An 18,484-nucleotide genomic window follows, 5' to 3' on the forward strand; every position below is an offset into this window, starting at 1 on the left:
TTTGTCCAAACTGATCCCTCCCGACCACAAAATTCCCATTTTAGGGTTGGGGAAATGGTGCCAGACCCCGTGGGGGTGCTGTGAGTGTTTGGGGGGCAGAGGAGAGCACGGAGAGGGGGAATCCTTGGAAAACCAGAGGGTTCCTGGGTGTTTTTTGGGCTGTAGATCCTCCCCAGCCCTTCTCCCACCCTCTCCAGCTGATGGTCCCAGGAGCAGGAGCGTCCCTGAGCAGCAGCACCCAAAGCCACGAGGGGCTCAGGGCACGTTCCTGCTCCAAGCCCCTTCACCCCACCAGAGGAACTTCTGAGGGCACCAAGACCAAGGTGGGAATGACCCTGCAGGATAAATGTGGGAATGATCCAGCCAGGACCAAGGTGGGAATGACCCTTCCAGGATAAATGTGGGAATGATCCAGCCGGGACCAATAACCCTGCCAGGACCGAGATGAAGATGACCTTGCCAGGATAAAAGTGGGAATGACCCTACAGGATAAAAGTGGGAGTGACCCAGCCAGGACCAATAACCCTTCCAGGACCAAGGTGGGCATGAACCTGCCAGGATAAAGCTGGGAATGACCCTGCCAGGACTGAGGTGGGATTCACCCAATCGGGATAAATGTGGGAATGACCCTGCCAGGACCAATGACCCTGCCAGGACCAATGACCCTGCCAGGATAAAAGTGGGAATGACCCTGCCAGGACCGAGGTGGGGATGACCTTGCCAGGATAAAAGTGGGAGTGACCCTACAGGACCAATAACCCTTCCAGGACCAAGGTGGGCATGAACCTGCCAGGATAAAGGTGGGAATGACCCTGCCAGGACCGAGGTGGGATTCACCCTGCCAGGATAAAGGTGGGATTCACCCAATCGGGATAAATGTGGGAATGACCCTGCAGGATAAAAGTGGGAATGACCCCAATGTGCCGTCTGAGGACCCCGCAGGTCCCACTCACCCAGGACCAGTCCCTTCCTGGCCCTCAGCCTCCGGAGGAGCTGCCCCTGCTCCGAGCACAGCTCCTGCAGCCTGGCCACCTGCCCCCAGAGCTGCAGGAGCACCTCCTGCATCTCCATCACACCTGGGCAGGGGGGAGGAGAGGCCACGAGCACCTGGGAACAGCAATAATGAGCACGTTAATTCATATTAATCATCATCCGCTGGCTACTGGTGTTATCCAAGGGCAGGAGGAGCTGCAAGGTCATCCCGAGCTGGTGGGATGGGGAGGGTCAGGTGCTGCAGGCGTGAGGGATTGCACAGACGGGAGCTTTCCCAGTTCTCTCATAATTTAGGAAAACAAAGAAAAGGGAAGAGGTTCTTCCTTAGAGGAGCTGAACTGGGCTTTTCCACCTCTCCCCCACAGCTTCCACGAGTTCCAAAAAACAACACAAAAATCCCATTTAGTAAAAAAAATCTACCTGGAAGAAGTTGTGTTTCCATCTCAGTACCAAAGGATCGAATTTTTTGGGCATTTTTTTTGAGAGCAAAAAACTCCCAAGAACAAACCCATCCAAGGAATGATGTCCATGGGTGGGGACACCATTCCCTTTTTTGAGCTGCTCAGCCCCTTCTCCTCCCAAAAATACCCCAGGAAGCACCACCCAGCATCAATTAACCAAATATTGGCATTATGGAGGAAAATTGCGTTCCCCACGTTTGTCCCCTCTTTGACAGCTGTATTATGGATTAAACTTCCCAGTTTTCCCATCTTGCACCAATTATTACCGGGCGAAAAGATAACAAATAAACCCAAAGCTGGGCACAAATCTGCAAACCATCTGCAAAGAGGATCTGAAAGGTTCTCGCGATCCTAATTAGCATAATATGTAAATCAGCCTGGCTTCCTGTCAGCTCCTCCAGGTTTGCTGCCGCTCAGCGCCGCAAGTTTTAAATTTAAGCTCTGGCTCAAATTAGGGGTTTGGCTGGAGGGTTGGATGGAGCCGCCTCCGACGCTGTGGATTCCCCGGGAGGGATGAAGGGCAGAAATCGCGAAGGAAATGCGCTGGGAGCCAGGAAAACCTCAGAGGCGATGGTAAGGTTTGCTCCCGGCGCAGGGAACGGCGGTGCTGGCCCGCACCGAGGGTGACTTCACCCCACTTTTGGCTCTTTGGGGTCCTCTGCTCCTGCAAACCTTTACAGTAAACATTTTTCACCCCCCTCCCTCCCAAGGCAGCCAACTCCACCTCGAATTCAAGTTTTGTTTTGCCTGAGAGTTGTCCATAAAGACGCCAATTAATTATTAATTGGAGTGTGACACCGAGCCGCCTCTCCCTTGCAAGCCTGGGAAGATTTTGTTATTGGATTGATATTTGGATTTCATTTGGATTTTTTTATGGATTTCATTCCAGCCCTACCAGGGTTCTTCAGGTCTCGACTCCTCATTTCCCCGGATTGGTGCCACCGGGACGAAGCTGTAGGAGATTTTTTTTTATGTCCCAAAAAAGCCTCTCCTCTCCCAAACTGCGATTAAAAGCAGCGATTCGGGGGCACCGAACTCCCGTTTGCGGGGTTGGCAGAGCGGCTCCGAGGGGCAGAGCCCGGCGGGGTGGGGGGAACGGGACCCCCAAAATCCCATCCCCACCACCCGGCTCACCCCAAAACCCTTCTCTTTCCCCCAAAAGTGACTTACCGTGTGGGGACCGCGCTGGCCCTGCCCGGTGGCCGCGGTGACGCCGAGCTGAGAGCGGCGGGTGCTGAAAGTCGAGCAGCAGCAAATTTGGGGGTGGGAATTTCCCCTTCGGGCTGTGAGCGAAGAGCGAAACCTCCGGCGCAGGAAACGAAAGGGGCGAGAGCGACGGCTTCGAAGCGAGCTCGGAAAAGCCCCGGGGAGGGCGATGGAGGCCCCGGGGGGCTCGTGGGGACCGAGGGTTGCCTCCAATCCGTGCCTCAGTTTCCCCTCACACCTTATTCCAGCTCATTAGCGCTTTAATTTGGGGCTGAGGGGTGTTTGTGCCCCGGAGACCTCATCCCCTCAATATTGGGATGTTATCTGGAATATGAAACCCGTTAATATTCCAGCCGATATCCCAATAATCCCGATTAATCCTCGCTGTGCTCCAGCTCAAATCTCCCAAATCCTCTGCACAGCGCCGGGGCCAAGGGAAAATCCTGGGCTGGGTGAAGGAGCCCGCCCAGGCCCTTCCCCCGGGGCTTTTCCCGTGCCCACCCTGCTTCTCCCAGTATCCCCAGTGCCGGGCGCTTACTGGTGCCAGCACACCTGGAGCCACGACCTTGGCACCTCCATAAATCCCCGGGACCCCCAGTGCCCGTCCCTTACTGGCCCCCAGTACGTGGGGTCCTACCCTGCGGCTCCCAGTGTCCCTAGTGCCAGTCCCTTACTGGTCCCCAGTGCCAGTCTCTTACTGGTCCCCAGTATACGTTGGGTCCTACCCGTGGAGTTCCCAGTATCCCCAGTACCAGTCCCTTACTGGTCCCCAGTATCCCCAGTGCCAGTTCCTTACTGGTCCCAGTATCCCCAGTGCTAGTCCCTTACTGGTCCCAGCATACCTGGAGCCAAGACCTTGGCACCTCCATAAATCCCTGTGGCTCCCAGTATCCCCAGTGCCAGTCCCTTACCGGTCCCCAGTGCCAGTCTCTTACTGGTCCCCAGTGCCAGTCTCTTACTGGTCCCCAGTACACGTGGGGTCCTACCCTGCGGCTCCCAGTATCCCCAGTACCAATTCCTTACTGGTCCCAGCACAGCACCCCCATTTCAGGCTCGGGGCCGGCTGGCGGCTCCAGGACCGGGCGTTATTCCCGGGATGGGCGGGCGATTCCAGGACCCGACTTTTGCTCCCTGCAGGCACCTCCAGGACCCGGCGTTTTTCCCGGGCCGGGCACCTTTAAGAGCCGGCGTTTTTCCCGGGCCGGGCACCTTTAAGAGCCGGCGTTTTTCCCGGGCCGGGCACCTTTAAGAGCCGGCGTTTTTCCCGGGCCGGGCGGCTTTAGGAGCGCGGCGGCCCCGCCCGTGCACCTGCCCGGGGGCGGGCACAGGTAGCGCAGTGGCCCCGCCCCACCCGGACGCACCTGCGGCCCCGCAGCCGCTGTGGAGCCGGTGAGAGGACGAGAGGGGGGTCCCGCTGCGGAACCCCCTCTGCTCTAAGGGGGTCTGGGGGTCCCAGTGCCGAGCTCTTGCCGGGGGAGGGGGTCCCGAGGTCCCGGTGGGCCGCCCTCGCCCCAGGGAAAGGAGGTCCGGTGGTCGCGGGGGTCGTGGTGCGGCGCCCTCTCTGCGGTAAGGGGGTCTGGGGTCCTGGTGTGAAGTCTTTGCCCCGGGGGAGGGGGTCTGGAGGTCCCGGTGTGGAGCCCCCTTCACGGTAAGGGGGTCCGGAGGTCCCGGTGTGGAGCCCCCCTCACGGTAAGGGGGTCTGGGGTCCTGGTGTGAAGTCTTTGTCCCGGGGAAAGGAGTCCCGGGATCTCGGTGGTCCCGGTGCAGAGCCCCTCCCCTCTGCGGTAAGGGGGTCTGGAGGTCCCGGTGCGGACCCCCCCTCACGGTAAGGGAGACGGGAGGTCCCGGTGCAGAGCCCCCGGCCCGGGGGAAGGGGATCAGGGTGGTCCTGGTGAGGGACCCTCCTGGGGGTTGGGTGCTCGGGGGTGCCGGTGCAGAGACCCCTCCGTGCACGGGGTTCAGGTGGTCCTGGGATGGAGCCCCCGGGGCGGGGGGTCCGGATGGAGCCCCCAGAGCTGCTCCCGGGGCTGTGGCGGTTCTGGGCAGGGTACTGGGAGGACCCGGCCCCCACCAGCCCCATGGGGCACCCCAGGACCCCCGGCGGGGCAGGGACCCTCACACAGCCGCCATCTCCACCCCGGGAGCGGCTCCGGGACCCCTGGGCTCGTCCCACCTGGACGGGGGAGCCCGACAGGACCCTGAGCCCTGTGAGCTCCCAGCCCTCCCCAGCACATCCAGTTCCTCCCACTGGCACTGAATCCCGTCGGGAGCAATCCCGCTGCCCCCCAGCTTCCAGTCCCTGCCCCTCCCGGTGTCACCGTGGCTCGCTGCCACGTGGAGCCGGTGGCCACCGCACCCGCGGCAGTGTCGGTGTCAATCCGTTTGTATTTTATTTATTTCCCTTTATTTCCTCCACGAGCGTATCTCTGTTTCCGCCTCTTCCCACCATCCCTCCCTCCCACATCACGGGGGATGCTCCTGGAATTCCCACCGAACTTTTCCCCCCCCCCCACCCCTTTTTTCCCCCCTTTTTTCCCCCCTTTTTTCCCCCCCTTTTTTCCCCCCTTTTTTCCCCCCTTTTTTTCTCCCTTTCTTTTCCCCCTTCCCCACCCTGTAGGCTTCCCTGGGTCATTTTGATGTTGTTTTTCCAGGGCACGGGGCCAGCCCCGTGGCAATATGGGATTTTCGGGATGGGACGGAGCAGAATCCACCCGGGAGTTTGCAGGGCAGGTAGCGGAGGGCGCAGGTGCACCAGGAGCTCACGCTGGAGCTCCGTGCCAAATCCACCCTAGTCCTTCCTTCAGAGGGGAAAATTTTATTTATATTTGGCTTTTTGGACCTTTTTTGGGAAGGGGTTGTGGCCCCCTGGGAGCGGCAGCTCTTGTTGTGCACAACCTGTGCCCCCCCCGCACACCTGAGTGTCCCTCTGGTGTTAATTAGCACCGACACCTAACGAGCTTCATTAGCGACGTGGCAGGAAGGAAGCTTAGAGTGGTGGGGTTGATGGAAACGGGGTTTTTTCCCCAAAATCCGTTTCTTTTCCTCCCCCTCGTTGTACGGCAGCGCCGTGCAATGAAAACCTCGGGGGCACGAGTGGAGCGGGGGCACCTTCGCTCAGCTTGGGGCAGAAATTCCGAGTGGGAATGGCAGGGAACACCAGGGGATTGATGGGGTTTTTTCCCCGATTCTGCTTTTCCGCGCTGGATGGGGCCGGGCGCTCTTGGCAGTGAAGCGTGGTCCAGCTTTGATCCCGCGGCGCTCAAAGCGGGGACCCCGGGACCCTCCTCCTCCTCCTCCTCCTCCTCCTCCTCCTCCCCAGCCCGAACCTCCTCGCCCTTGAAGTTGTGGCAGGTGCCCTTCCCCGCCCCATTCCCGAGAGAATGGAAAGAAAAGGGGAAAAAGGAACCGAGGGAAGGGGGGGGACCCCCGAAGTGGAGGAGGAGGAGGAGGAGATGGCGGTGAATGGATCCCGCCGGGCTCGTCCATGCTCCGGCGGCCGCGGCTCACAAAGAGGAGCCGCGGGAAGTTTGGGGGTGGTGGAAAGCTCAGAGCCTCCGGCCGATCCCGGGGCAAACTCGGGAGCTGGCGCCGAGCTCCCGGTGGCCGAGGCACCGGCCACGGCACCGGACACCGAACCTGCTGCTCCAGCTCCGCCGAACCCGGAGCACTGCACGGTCTGCTCGAGTTTTCCTTCGCAGGCAGGAAAATGTCCAGGAAAAAGCTTTTTTTTCCCAGCGGCCCAAAATATTTTGGCAAATTTTGGGCTCTATTTTAACTTCGGCGTGCGAGGGGCGGTGGCGGGGGGAGGCTGCAGCCTCCAGATCAGTCCCAGAAGAAATTTTTGGGCAGGTTTCGTGTGGGGTATTGGGGGTGGGTGGCACATCCTCCGGCATTTTTTAACCTGCACTTTTCCTGGTGTTTCAATTTCGGGATGGATTTAGGGGCTGGAAGTGCTGGGGGGAATGAATTTTACAGGTGTCGCTTGTGCCAAACTTAATATATTGCTAATATTATATTGCTATATTAATATATTACTAACATTGTACTGCAATATTGATATGTTAATATGTTGCCAATATTACTTTATTATGTCGATATATTAATGTATTATTTTGCTATTGTATTATTGTGTTATTATTTGTTATTAACCTGGTCTAGTGGGAGGTTCCCTTCCCGGGGCAGGGGGTTGGACTGGATGATCTTTAAGGTCCTTAACAAAACTATTCCATGAGCTGATCATATTTATATATTCTATTTTAGGTACAACATGATCTATTTTAAATACAATACATTATATCTTCAGTGCAGTATTTCTGTTTTGACACCACGGGGATGCATCCAGCCCGGGAATTCACTGCAGGTGTTTCTCCTTCCCCCAGGTCACTGGAGCAGAGCAGGACACCGTGATGCACCCGCAGCCCCCACATTCCTGAACCCTCCAAAAACGCCCCAAACACCCCAAAATGAGGCTGTTCCGCCGCCGCTACAGCACCTTGAAGGTGGCCTTGGCAGGCGCCGTCTTCGTCCTCTTCCTCTTCATCCTCCAGAAGGACGTGGGCAGCAAGGAGCCGGGCGAGGAGCCGTGGCTGCGGAACATCGTGCAGGGCAAGGGCCAGGTGCTGGACCTGATGCTGGGCGCCGTGCGGGACCTGCGGGATTCGATGCCGCGGCTGCAGATCGGGGCCCCGGAGCCGCCGCCGGAGCCGCTGCCCAGCGGCCGCTCCTGCCTGCCCGGCGTCTACACCGCGGCCGAGCTGCGGCCGCTGATGGAGAGGCCCCCCCAGGACCCCGCCAGCCCCGGCGCCGACGGAAAAGCCTTCAAGAAGGATCGCTGGACGCCCGAGGAGACGAAGGAGAAGGAGCGGGGCTATGAGAAGCATTGCTTCAACGCCTTCGCCAGCGACCGCATCTCCCTGCAGCGGGCGCTGGGCCCCGACAGCCGCCCCCCCGAGTGAGAGCCGGGCCCAAAGGCCCTGGGGCCCCTCTGACCCCCTTCAACCTGGCCCCTTTGACCCCTCTGACCCCCTTCAACCTGGCCCCTTTGACCCCCTCTGACCCCCTTCAACCTGGCCCCTTTGACCCCCTTCAACCTGGCCCCTTTGACCCCCTTTGACCCCCTTCAACCTGGCCCCTCTGACCCCCTTCAACCTGGCCCCTTTGACCCCCTCTGACCCCCTTCAACCTGGCCCCTCTGACCCCCTTCAACCTGGCCCCTTTGACCCCCTTTGACCCCCTTCAACCTGGCCCCTCTGACCCCCTCTGACCCCCTTCAACCTGGCCCCTCTGACCCCCTTCAACCTGGCCCCTCTGACCCCCTTCAACCTGGCCCCTCTGACCCCCTCTGACCCCCTTCAACCTGGCCCCTCTGACCCCCTTCAACCTGGCCCCTTTGACCCCCTTTGACCCCCTCTGACCCCCTTCAACCTGGCCCCTTTGACCCCCTTCAACCTGCCCACCTATTCCCTTCAATCTGGCCACTTACTCCCTTAAAATTTAAGGGAAAATTAAAGCAGATTAGGGCCAGGATGTCACCTAGCACTGGCAGAGGATTGAATGGAGACAGAGCTAAAAAAAAAAGAATTTAGTTGTTATTATTAATTCTCCCTAATTTTGGCCCCTTGGGGGCGGGTTTAGTGGCAGCAGGCTCTTTGTGTCTCCCTGTACCTGCTCGGTGGCTCCGGCGCCTCCCCGCCTTTCCCTCCTCTCCCTCCTTTATCCCAGCGGCTCCAGCGGTCAGACTTTTTCTTTTCTTAGCCGAGTGGAACAGCCTCGGACCCCGCTGGGGTCGGGGGGAGGGAAAGAGGGAAACTCCAGAGATTTCCCCGCCTGCCCTCGGCCAGGGGCTGCCGGATTAAAGCGGGGCCCGCGCGGAGGGGTGGGATGGGGGAGACATGGGGGGGAATTCGGGATGGAAAAAGCCTTGAAAGGGATGGAGGAATCCAGCCCCCCGCGCTGGCAGGCGATTATCCGTGCTTAGCAGGTGTGGCGGCGACAAAGGGGGGACACGGAGGCCGGCAATGGGACTCACTCAACCAAAATCAATGGGAATCAAAGCAGGGACGAGTCCAGAGGGGCCAGAGCTGCTCCCCCGCAGCTGTGGGGTTTGGTGGGGGGGGATATCGGGGGTCACTCCAGTCGTGCCTCCCCCTTCACCCCCCCATTCTGTCCCCCAGGTGCATCGATCAGAAGTTCAAGCGCTGCCCTCCCCTCCCCACCACCAGCGTGGTGATCGTGTTCCACAACGAGGCCTGGTCCACCCTGCTCCGGACGGTCTACAGCGTCCTGCACTCGTCCCCAGCCCGCCTGCTCCGCGAGGTCATCCTGGTGGACGATGCCAGCACGGACGGTGCGTGGGGGACACGGGGACAGAGGGGTCAGGGAGCACGGTGGGGTGTGGGTCAGAGGGATGTGGGGTCAGAGGGGTGCAGGAGATGCGGTGGGATGTGGGGCCAGAGGGACACAGGGAGCATGGTGGGAAGTGGGTCAGAGGGATGTGGGGTCAGAAGGATGCGGGAGCTGTGGTGGGATGCGGGGTCAGAAGGATGCAGGATTTGTGATGGGATGGGGGTCAGACAGATGCAGGATTTGTGGTGGGATGTGGGGCCAGAGGGGTGCAGGAGCCTTGGTGGAAAGCAGGAGCCAGGAGGGTGCAGGAGCCATGTGGGATGTGGATGCCAGAGGGAGGTAGGAGAAGCTGTGGTGGGATGTGGGAGTGAGAGGGATGCAGGAGCCACAGGGAGCTGTGAGGGAGCAGTGGGGGGAGTCAGGGGCCAGAGGGAGGCAGGATCCATGGCAGGATGTGGGGTCAGCAGGATGCAGGGGCTGCCAGCCCCTTTCCAAGCCTGGAACAGCAGCTCTGAGCCACTCACGCTCCCAGCATCCCGGGATCTCCCAGCAGCCGCTCCCCATTCCACATCCACCCCGGAGGAGCACATCGGGGATTTTCCCTTCTCCAGCACCGCTGTTATCCCTGCCCTGGGGACAAACCAGGTGCTCCACAAACCTCCACCCTCAGCCAGCTGTAATCCTCGTTAATTAGCACCCAGAGCTAATTAACGCGGGGTTCAGTGTCGGGGCACTGGGAGGAGCTGACTCTGCCCTTGGCCCAGATAAATTCTCCCTTTCCACCCACGGGCTCCCGAGGAGCAGGAACCTTGTGGTGCCCCAGAGCTCCACTCCCACTGTGGCTGGACGTGGGTTGGACTCAGGTCCCCTTCCCAGGACACTTTTCTCGGGGTCCCAGCTCCCACCTGGCCATTTCCAGCTCCTGGCTTGGCTGCACCTGCCAAGAAATTCTGGGTCCCTCTGGTGACCCCTTCCCCCAGGAACAACTTGGTCCTGGTGACACTTCAAGCACAGGGATGTGGCCTCCTACCCACCCTGCCAACCCCCAGTCCCTTTCCAGAGAGGGATTAGACAGGAGGGGGCTTAGATCTTTATAAAACTTATTTTCTTTAGCCAGAAATACACTTGGGTTTGGGGCAAAGGCTCAGGTGTCCTTGAACCCAAACCCAACAGCAGGGGACGGGATAGGATGGGATTTATAGGATGGGTGGGATGGGATTTATAGGATCAATGGGATTTGGGAGATGGGATGGGGTGGGGTGGGATTGGATAGATGTGAGAGATGGGATTTGGGATGGGATGGGATTTATGGGATCAATGGGATTTATAGGATGGGATCTGGGAGGTGGGATGGGATTGATGGTATTGATGGGATAGATGGGATTTGGAATGGGATCAATGGGATGGAAAGGATGGGATCGATGAGATTTATGGGATGGAAAGGATGGGATCGATGGGATGGGATGGGGCAGCAGGATGTGCTGGTGGGATGCAGGGACTGGCACCTGCCTCTCTGATGGCTCCAGATGGTTTTCCCACCTGCAGAGTACCTGAAGGAGGAGCTGGATCGCTACGTGGAGCAGCTGCAGATCGTGCGCGTGGTGCGGCAGCGGGAGCGCAAGGGGCTCATCACAGCCCGGCTGCTGGGGGCCAGCGTGGCCAGCGGGGAGGTGCTGACCTTCCTGGATGCCCACTGTGAGTGTCACCCTGTGACACCCTGTGACACCGTGAGTGTCACCCTGTGACACCCTGTGACACCGTGAGTGTCCCCCTATGGCCCACTGTGAGTGTCCCCTCATGACACCCTGTGAGTGTCCCCCCTGTGACACCCTGTGAGTGTCCCCCCATGACTGTCCCCCCCACAACACCCTGTGGCACTGTGAGTGTCCCCTCCATGACACCCTGTGACACCCTGTGTGTCCCCTCATGACACTCTGTGACACTGAGAGTGTCCCCTTGTGACACCGTGAGTGTCCCCCCTGTGACACCCCATGGCACCATGAGTGTCCCCCCGTGACACCATGAGTGTCCTCCCATGACACCCTGTGAGTGTCCCCCTGTGACACCCTGTGGCACCATGAGTGTGTCCCCGTGTCCCCCCTGTGACCCCGTGTCACCTGTGCGTACCCCGGGTGCTTTGGGTGGCGCCAGCCCCGCTCAGCCCTGCCCTGTGTCCCAGGCGAGTGTTTCCATGGCTGGCTGGAGCCGCTCCTGTCCCGCATCGCCGAGGAGCCCACGGCCGTCGTGAGCCCCGACATCGCCACCATCGACCTCAACACCTTCGAGTTCTCCAAGCCCGTGCAGAACGGGAAGCAGCACAGCCGGGGCAACTTTGACTGGAGCCTGACCTTCGGCTGGGAGGTGGTTCCAGCACGGGAGAGGCAACGCAGGAAGGATGAGACCTTCCCCATCAAGTAAGCCTAGCACAGGATGCTTTATCCAGTTGGGTTTGCTCTTTTTTCCAACAAATTGGTGTTTCTGACGGTGTTCACAGGGGTCTCAGGTTGAGGGAAGAGATGAGGATTTGACTCCATGTTTCAGAAGGCTTGATTTATTATTTTATGATATATATTATGTTAAAACTATACTAAATGAATAGAAGAAAAGATTTCCTCAGAAGGCTGGCTAAGAATAGAATAGGAAAGAATGATAACAAAGGCTCTGTCTTGGATTCTCTGTCCGAGCCAGCTGGGCTGTGGTTGGCCATTAATTAGAAACGTCCAACATGGGCCAATCCCAGATCCACCTGTTGCATTCCACAGCAGCAGATAATCAACGTTTACATTTTGTTCCCGAGGCCTCTCAGCTTCTCAGGAGGAAAACTCCTAAGGAAAGGATTTTCCATAAAAGATGTCTGCAACAGGTGTTCTCCTTGATTTTGGTGCCTCTGGGCGGGCGGTGCTGCCCTTTCCCAGCGGGGCTCTCCCCTTTTGGCATGGGACATGTCGGGAGTTTGTGCTCGAGCACAGTCAGAGCTTGGCGAGGGGTGGAGGACAAACTTCCCTTGGGGCTTGGGGAATGCAGGGCCAAAATGGACCTTGGAATCTCCTCCAGCCACCTCTTGCTCCAGCATTTAGGATTTAATTACTCTTGCTCCCATTAAGGATTTAATTGCTGTCTCTGCCTTCTCACCCTTGGTGCCCAGGTGCCCCCACGCAGAACAGGTCACCTGTGGATCAGGCTGTGCCAAAATCCCTCTTCTTATCCCTCTGTTTGACATGCAGACAGAGCCTGGGTGGTTTTCCCACCTCTCCCTGGTGCCCCCACTGGGAGACACCGGACACCCCGCCCGGCCCCGGCCCCACCCCGGCCGCGGGGCTGGCTTTGTGCTCGGGTCACCTGGGCGACGCTCCTGTCCCAATAAAGGCCCCTTTCACCTCCAGCCGGGCGCCTGGCTCCCGCCGCTGCCTCGTCTCCAGCAGCTCAGCGAGTCCTTGGCGTTTATTATTTTTCCTGAATAAAAGCAAGGTTCTGTTCCAGCCTCAGATGGAAAAGATTAGGGAAGCGGGAGGAGGGATTGGGGCACCAAGCTCTGACCTCCTCCTCTTTTTGGCAACAGGTTTTTGGTAACAATATCCTCTTTTCACTTTGAATCCAGTGAGGCCCCTCCATGTCACACTGTCACCTCTGTCCCCTCCCAGCAGCCGGGCCCAGCCTGTCCACCAAAGCCACCACAGCTGGATAGAGGGGGACTCTGATTTCCCAAAACTCAGATTTCTCCTCTTTTGTTTGTGTTTTACCCCTTTTTTGCCCCCTGCAGGTCCCCAACCTTTGCAGGTGGCCTCTTTGCCATCTCCAGGTCCTACTTTGAGCACATCGGCTCCTACGACGACCAGATGGAGATTTGGGGGGGTGAAAACGTGGAAATGTCCTTCAGGGTAAGGACAGGGGTAACCTTCTGAGGGCACCTCCAGGGAGCTCCCTGCTGGGGGGCCCGGGGGCTGGACCCCCCCACCTCAGGTGTGGCTTCCCCGCAGGTGTGGCAGTGCGGGGGACAGGTGGAGATCATCCCCTGCTCCGTCGTGGGCCACGTGTTCCGCTCCAAGAGCCCCCACACCTTCCCCAAGGGCACCCAGGTGATCTCCCGGAACCAGGTGCGCCTGGCCGAGGTCTGGATGGACGACTACAAGGAGATCTTCTACCGCCGCAACCAGCAAGCCTCCCAGATGGCCAGAGAGGTACTGGGGGCTGCTGCTGCTGGGAGGGTGTCTCGGTTTGGAAAGACAGGTGCCTGCTAAGGAAGGCAGGAGCCTCTCCTGAAATGGAGAATGTAAACCCTCCCCACCCCTCCAAATTGCTATGAAATTTAAATTAAGGGGCTCTCAGGCAAAAATACGGGAGCAGGAAATAACAATTCTTTAATAGGGAAGAAAATAAAAGGATAAAATAAACAATGCAGTAAACCAAAACAACACTGACAGAGTCAGAACCCAACCTGACACCCTGTGGGTCAGGGTGTTGGTATCAGTCCAGTTGGAATTGTGGCTGCAGCCCTCCTGCAGTGTCAGGGGTGGTTCTGTTGGAGCAGGGATCCTGTAGGAAAGGGTGGAATCTTCCTCTGAAGATCCAGTGGAAGAGGCAGCTGCTGTTCCTCTGGGAAATCCAGTGGAGAAGCTGTGCTGGTGTTCCAGAATCTCCAGATTATATCTGGGTAGGAATATTTGAAATCTCAGATTGTATCCAGGTAGGAATGTTTGAAATCTCAGATTGTATCCAGGTAGGAATGTTTGAAATCTCAGATTGTATCCAGGTAGGAATGTTTGAAATCTCAGATTGTATCCGGGTAGGAATGTTTGAAATCTCAGATTGTATCCAGGTATGAATGTTTGAAATCTCAGATTGTATCCAGGTAGGAATGCTTGGCTCTTCCCTCTGGGCTCACATCTCCCAGTGGGATGCTGTAGTTCTTATCAGCCAAGCAGGGACATTCAATAGCTGTTATCAGCAGGTGTTCCCTCCCGAGGGAGGAGTGATTGTGGAAGAGATAAGGAAAAACTGCCCACTTGACAAAAGACAACTGCCATAGAAATGGTGACAGAATACATCCTGCCTTGCAATCTGGAACAGAGGGCTGGTCCTGCTGGGAGCTCCACCTGGGCAGCAGGAGCGGGTGGGAGACCAGACAGGTGGACACAAATAGCCAAAAGCCTTTTTTTCTTTCCCCTCTGGCCGGAATGTTTCCTACTAGGAAAACATCGGGATTTATGAATTTCTTTATTTTTTTTTAAGCAGGGCACCCCCAATGTAGGGAGTAATTAGTACCTGTCTCTATTGATTCAGAAGGCTGAACAATTGCTTTATTAAAATTATATTATATTACATTATACTATACTATATTAAAGAGATACTATATTATACAAAAGATACATACTGAAGAAAAACTCTGTCTGAGACAGCCAGGACACAGCTTTGAGTGATTGGCTAAGGAATCAAAACAATCCTCAGTAGAATCCAATTGACAAATCACTTCAGGTAAACAATCTTCCTAACAATTCCACATGTGCAAAACAACAGGAGCAGCAAACAGATATCAGAACTGTTTCCTCTTCTTTTCTCTGTGCTTCTCCAGGAAAAAACCTGAGAGAGAGAATTATGTCTCTCTGTTCAGAGAATGTGAATGCCACACACCAAAGCTTCTTATTCTTTTCTTTTTTCAACACCAAAACTTCTTATTCTTCACCAAAATATCTCCGAGCTTTTGGTGGAGCTGGTGGGTATCTGCCAGGTGTCTCGGTGCTGGCCACACCATGAGGAATGATGGCAAAGCTGGGGTTGACTCCAGACTCTGAGCCCCAACCTGGAAAGGGTTTTTTTGGGATTTTCCCTACTGTTTTCTGAAGTTAAGTTAATTTTTGTCCATGACTTCGTCAATAGAAGACATTTGGTGACATCACAGAGCGGCGCAGGCTGCGGGAGCGGCTGCACTGCAAGAATTTCACCTGGTACCTGCAGAACGTCTACCCCGAGATGTTCGTGCCCGACCTGACCCCGGCGTTCTACGGAGCGGTGAGTGCCGGGACTGCCGGAGCCGCGGGAGCTCCGCCCTGTGCCGGCAACAGCCGGGGGAGCCCCGAGGGTGGGCCCGGGGAGGGGGAGCTGGTGCTGCCGCGTCTGTCACCGTGTCTGTCTGTCACCGCTCGCTGTGTCTGTCTGTCACCGCTCGCTGTGTCTGTCTGTCACCTCATCTGTCACCGGCTGGCGGGGCCGGTTTGGGCTCCGGCTGAGCTGGAATCCGGCAGAGCTGGTTTGGGGTGAGTCCCGGGGTGAGGAATCCGTGGGGATGTGGACTTGGGGTAAATTGGGGGGAAGAGCTGAAAATTTCCTTGAGCCCCAAACATCGTCCTGGCACAGGGAGGGCTGGAAAAACTGAGCTGGGGATGGGATGGGATGGGATGGGATGGGATTCTCCATCCCGAGGGAATCTGGGCACGGCTGGGAGGCAGGACCCCCATCCACAGGGAAATGGAGACCGGCGGGATGGGCAGGGCTGGTTCCGTCCCTGAGGAGCTGGGGACAGCAGGACACGGAGCTCTGGCTGCATCCCCGAGGAACTGAGGGCAGGCAGGATGAGGGGCTCCAGCTCCATCCCTGAGGATGGGATTCCTCTGAGGCTGGAAAATCCCTTTCCCTCAAGCTTGGGTGTTGGATCCTGAGTCTGCCCCTCCTCAGCCAGGGCGATGTGACAGCAACTGGCACGGCCAGCACCCAGCCCAGCGACAGCCGGGTGACAGCCAGGTGCTGGCTGCTGGCTCCCATCCAGCTTTTAATTCACCTTCATTTCCTGAAACCTCCGCCCAGGTGCCTTTCCCTTTGCTCCGTGTGCCGGAGGCGATGGCTCGGGCGTTCCTCGTGTCCTGGAAAGGACACGGGACCCGGAGCCGGCTCTGGGTGCCGGGATTGTGTTTGCACAGCGATAACCCAGAGCCCTGCACGGCCAAACCCGAGCCGGTCCCACCCCGGCTCCTCTGAGTCCTTCTTTCCCCCACTCCCCCAGCCTTTTTCCTCACTATTGCGCCTTTCCACCCTTACCTCGTCTTTTTCTCCCTTTTTCCCCCCTCTCTCTCCTCCTCACCCCCGTTCCCGTGGCCTCTCCCCGCCTTTTTCCCCTCATCTCTTTTTCCTCACCTTTCCCTCTCCTTTCTCTCCCTCGTTTTTCTCCCCTCTCCTTTTCCCACCACCACCTCTTTTCCCTTCCCAACTCCTCTCTTCCCCTCCAACAGATAAAAAACGAGGGCACCAAGAGCTGCCTGGACGTGGGCGAGAACAACCACGGTGGGAAACCTCTCATCATGTACCCCTGCCACGGGCTGGGGGGCAACCAGGTGCGCCCCCCGAACCACCCCCATCATTTCCCCCTCTGCCACCCCCCGGTTTTCCCCCGGGCTCAGCTCCCGGGGCGCGGCAGTGACGGCCCCGCCGGCTCTTCCCGCAGTACTTTGAGTACACGAGCCAGCGGGAGCTGCGCCACAACATCGGCAAGGAGCTGTGCCTGCGCGGAGCTGCGGGCACGGCCGAGCTGGGCGAGTGCCAGTTCCGAGGGAAGCCCGGCCGGGTGCCCGCCAGCGAGGAGTGGGACCTGGCGCAGGTGAGGAGCCCCCTCCGTGCCGGGAATCGCCCCTGGGCACGGAGCGGCCCCTCCGGGGCTGTTTCCCCTCGGTCACACCCCGCTCTCGTTCATGGATGGTTTGCGTTGTTTCTCGGCAGAACCGGCTGATCAAGAATTTGGCCTCGGGGATGTGTCTGACGGCCCGGGGGAAGCACCCGGCGCTCGTTCCCTGCGACCTCACGGACCCGCACCAGCTCTGGTCCTTCACTTAAACGGGAGCGGAGCCCCCGGCCACGCTCAGGAAACCAGGATCCAAAAAACTCCCTTGTTCGCTTTAATTTAAGAAGTGAAGGCCTTAAATATGCTGCATTTCGTGGTTGCCTTGAACTGAATCCCGTGCTTTTGGGAGCCGGGCTCTGCCGGGGACACCCCAGGGACCCCGAAACGCAGCGGTGGTGGCGGGGGCGCTCCTGCCGATGCTCCTCGGAAGCCGCTGCTCGTCCTCCCCAACCCGGCTCCAGCCAGGGACTCTTCAATTCGTATCAGGCTTTAAAAACGTGGATGTGCCTCCCCAGATGGGGAATCTGGGCGGGAAAATCCGTGGAGGAGGAGGAGGATGGTGACCGTGGGGCTGCTCCCGCCGAGGGGGGATCGGGGCTTGCGGTGGCCCCTGGCGGGCAATGGGAGAAGTTGGGATCTGTGCCTTAGGAATCACGTTGGATTTGGAGGGGGGAGGAAGTTAGATTCTTGCTTTTATTATTGTTATTATTAAATGATGATGATTCCTGGGGGCGATTCTGCTTGTGCTGAGCAGGAGGAGTTTTCCCTGCATGGCACCAGAGAATCCTTCTGAACAGGATCCTGGGTGCCACATCTCCTCTGTTCCAGATTGTTTGTCTATCCCAACTTCTGTAGCTGCCACTTTTGTTGCCATATCATTTATAGCGGGGAAAAATCCTCCTGGACATGGCAGGAGTGGGGAGAACCTGTCCTAGACACTGAACCTCAAATAAAGAGATGCTTTATTTTACACAAATCCTGTCTCTGGCCATTCTGAACTCCAAACACTCCTCTCACATTGTATCCTTCAAGCTTCTTGTTCTAGAAACTCCCTATTTAGCCCAAAAATGAGTGTACAGCCCTTTGTGCCACAGCTGGGGGATCAGCTTTGCCTTGGGGTGTCCCTGTGTGGGGCGGAGCCGTTGCCGCTGTCCCTCACTCTGTGCCCTTGGTGCTGATAGAACAAACATGGGGTTACTTGGGAATTGTGTTCCTGGGAAGTTTCGTGTTTTCCTTGGAAAAAAATGCAGAACTGCAGCAGGTGCTTTTTATTCCCATCACTTTTTTGGACCTGGTTGACCCCATGAGCCTTGTGATCCCGAATGCCAAGGCCTGTGCCTCAAGGGTCAATGTTCCTCACCAAAACAATCTCCATTTGGAGTTCAAGGGGTAAAACATGACAGAGTTTTGGCCAAAATCCCAGGGTTTATTTCAAACCTATCTCTGCTTCCTCCTGCCCCAGCCTCAGGCCCCAGGGAGCCCCGGCCCTGCTCCAGCGCTGGCTGTGCCGGGGGCTTGGGGAGGGGCTGACGGTCGTGCCCCGTTTGTGCCTCGATTTCCCCATCCCGGTGCCGATGTGGCTCCATCCAGGGGTTGGATCGAGCCCCCGGGAGCCATGGCACGAACCGAGGCCGGGCAGAGCTGCAGCCAAGGCCTCCTGGGGCTGAGGAGAGCGGGAGGCAGCGGTGACGCGGCTCGGGGACCCGGGCACAGGAGGCGGCAGCGCAGGGCAGCGTCTCCCTGGGCTGTAGCGCCGAGGGGGGCTCGGGGTGTCCCCGGGCTGCCTGGGGACCGAGTGTTCTTTGGCACAGGGGCCAAGGCCGCTCGGCGGGGCCGCGGCACCTGCTGCCCTTCCCGCGCCGCCTCCCGCCGC

The 18,484-nt window shown here is 58.0% G+C and overlaps 1 protein-coding gene across 1 annotated transcript; it reads left to right on the forward strand.

Moving 5' to 3' along the window:
• Positions 1-1,887: 1,887 nt before the first annotated feature.
• GALNT6 (polypeptide N-acetylgalactosaminyltransferase 6) lies at positions 1,888-17,581 on the forward strand. Its single transcript, XM_071456010.1, has 11 exons — positions 1,888-2,027; positions 7,040-7,611; positions 8,834-9,006; positions 10,551-10,700; positions 11,185-11,419; positions 12,766-12,883; positions 12,983-13,183; positions 14,880-15,011; positions 16,226-16,327; positions 16,438-16,590; positions 16,710-17,581. Exons 2-11 carry the CDS (start codon positions 7,124-7,126, stop codon positions 16,821-16,823), a joined length of 1,866 nt encoding a protein of 621 aa, XP_071312111.1. The 5' UTR covers positions 1,888-2,027; positions 7,040-7,123; the 3' UTR covers positions 16,824-17,581.
• Positions 17,582-18,484: the final 903 nt, after the last annotated feature.

Source organism: Agelaius tricolor, unplaced genomic scaffold (genome assembly GCF_023055355.1).
Source record: "Agelaius tricolor isolate 1412-34295 unplaced genomic scaffold, bAgeTri1.0.p SCAF_55, whole genome shotgun sequence".
NCBI lineage: Eukaryota > Metazoa > Chordata > Aves > Passeriformes > Icteridae > Agelaius > Agelaius tricolor.

Excerpts from the sequence above, each read along its gene's own strand:
- GALNT6 (XM_071456010.1), top strand. The coding sequence starts at position 7,124 with ATGAGGCTGTTCCGCCGCCGCTACAGCACCTTGAAGGTGGCCTTGGCA. Across the intron at positions 7,612-8,833 it reads CCCGACAGCCGCCCCCCCGA|GTGCATCGATCAGAAGTTCA; the intron begins GTGAGAGCCGGG and ends TCTGTCCCCCAG. Across the intron at positions 13,184-14,879 it reads CCTCCCAGATGGCCAGAGAG|AAGACATTTGGTGACATCAC; the intron begins GTACTGGGGGCT and ends CTTCGTCAATAG.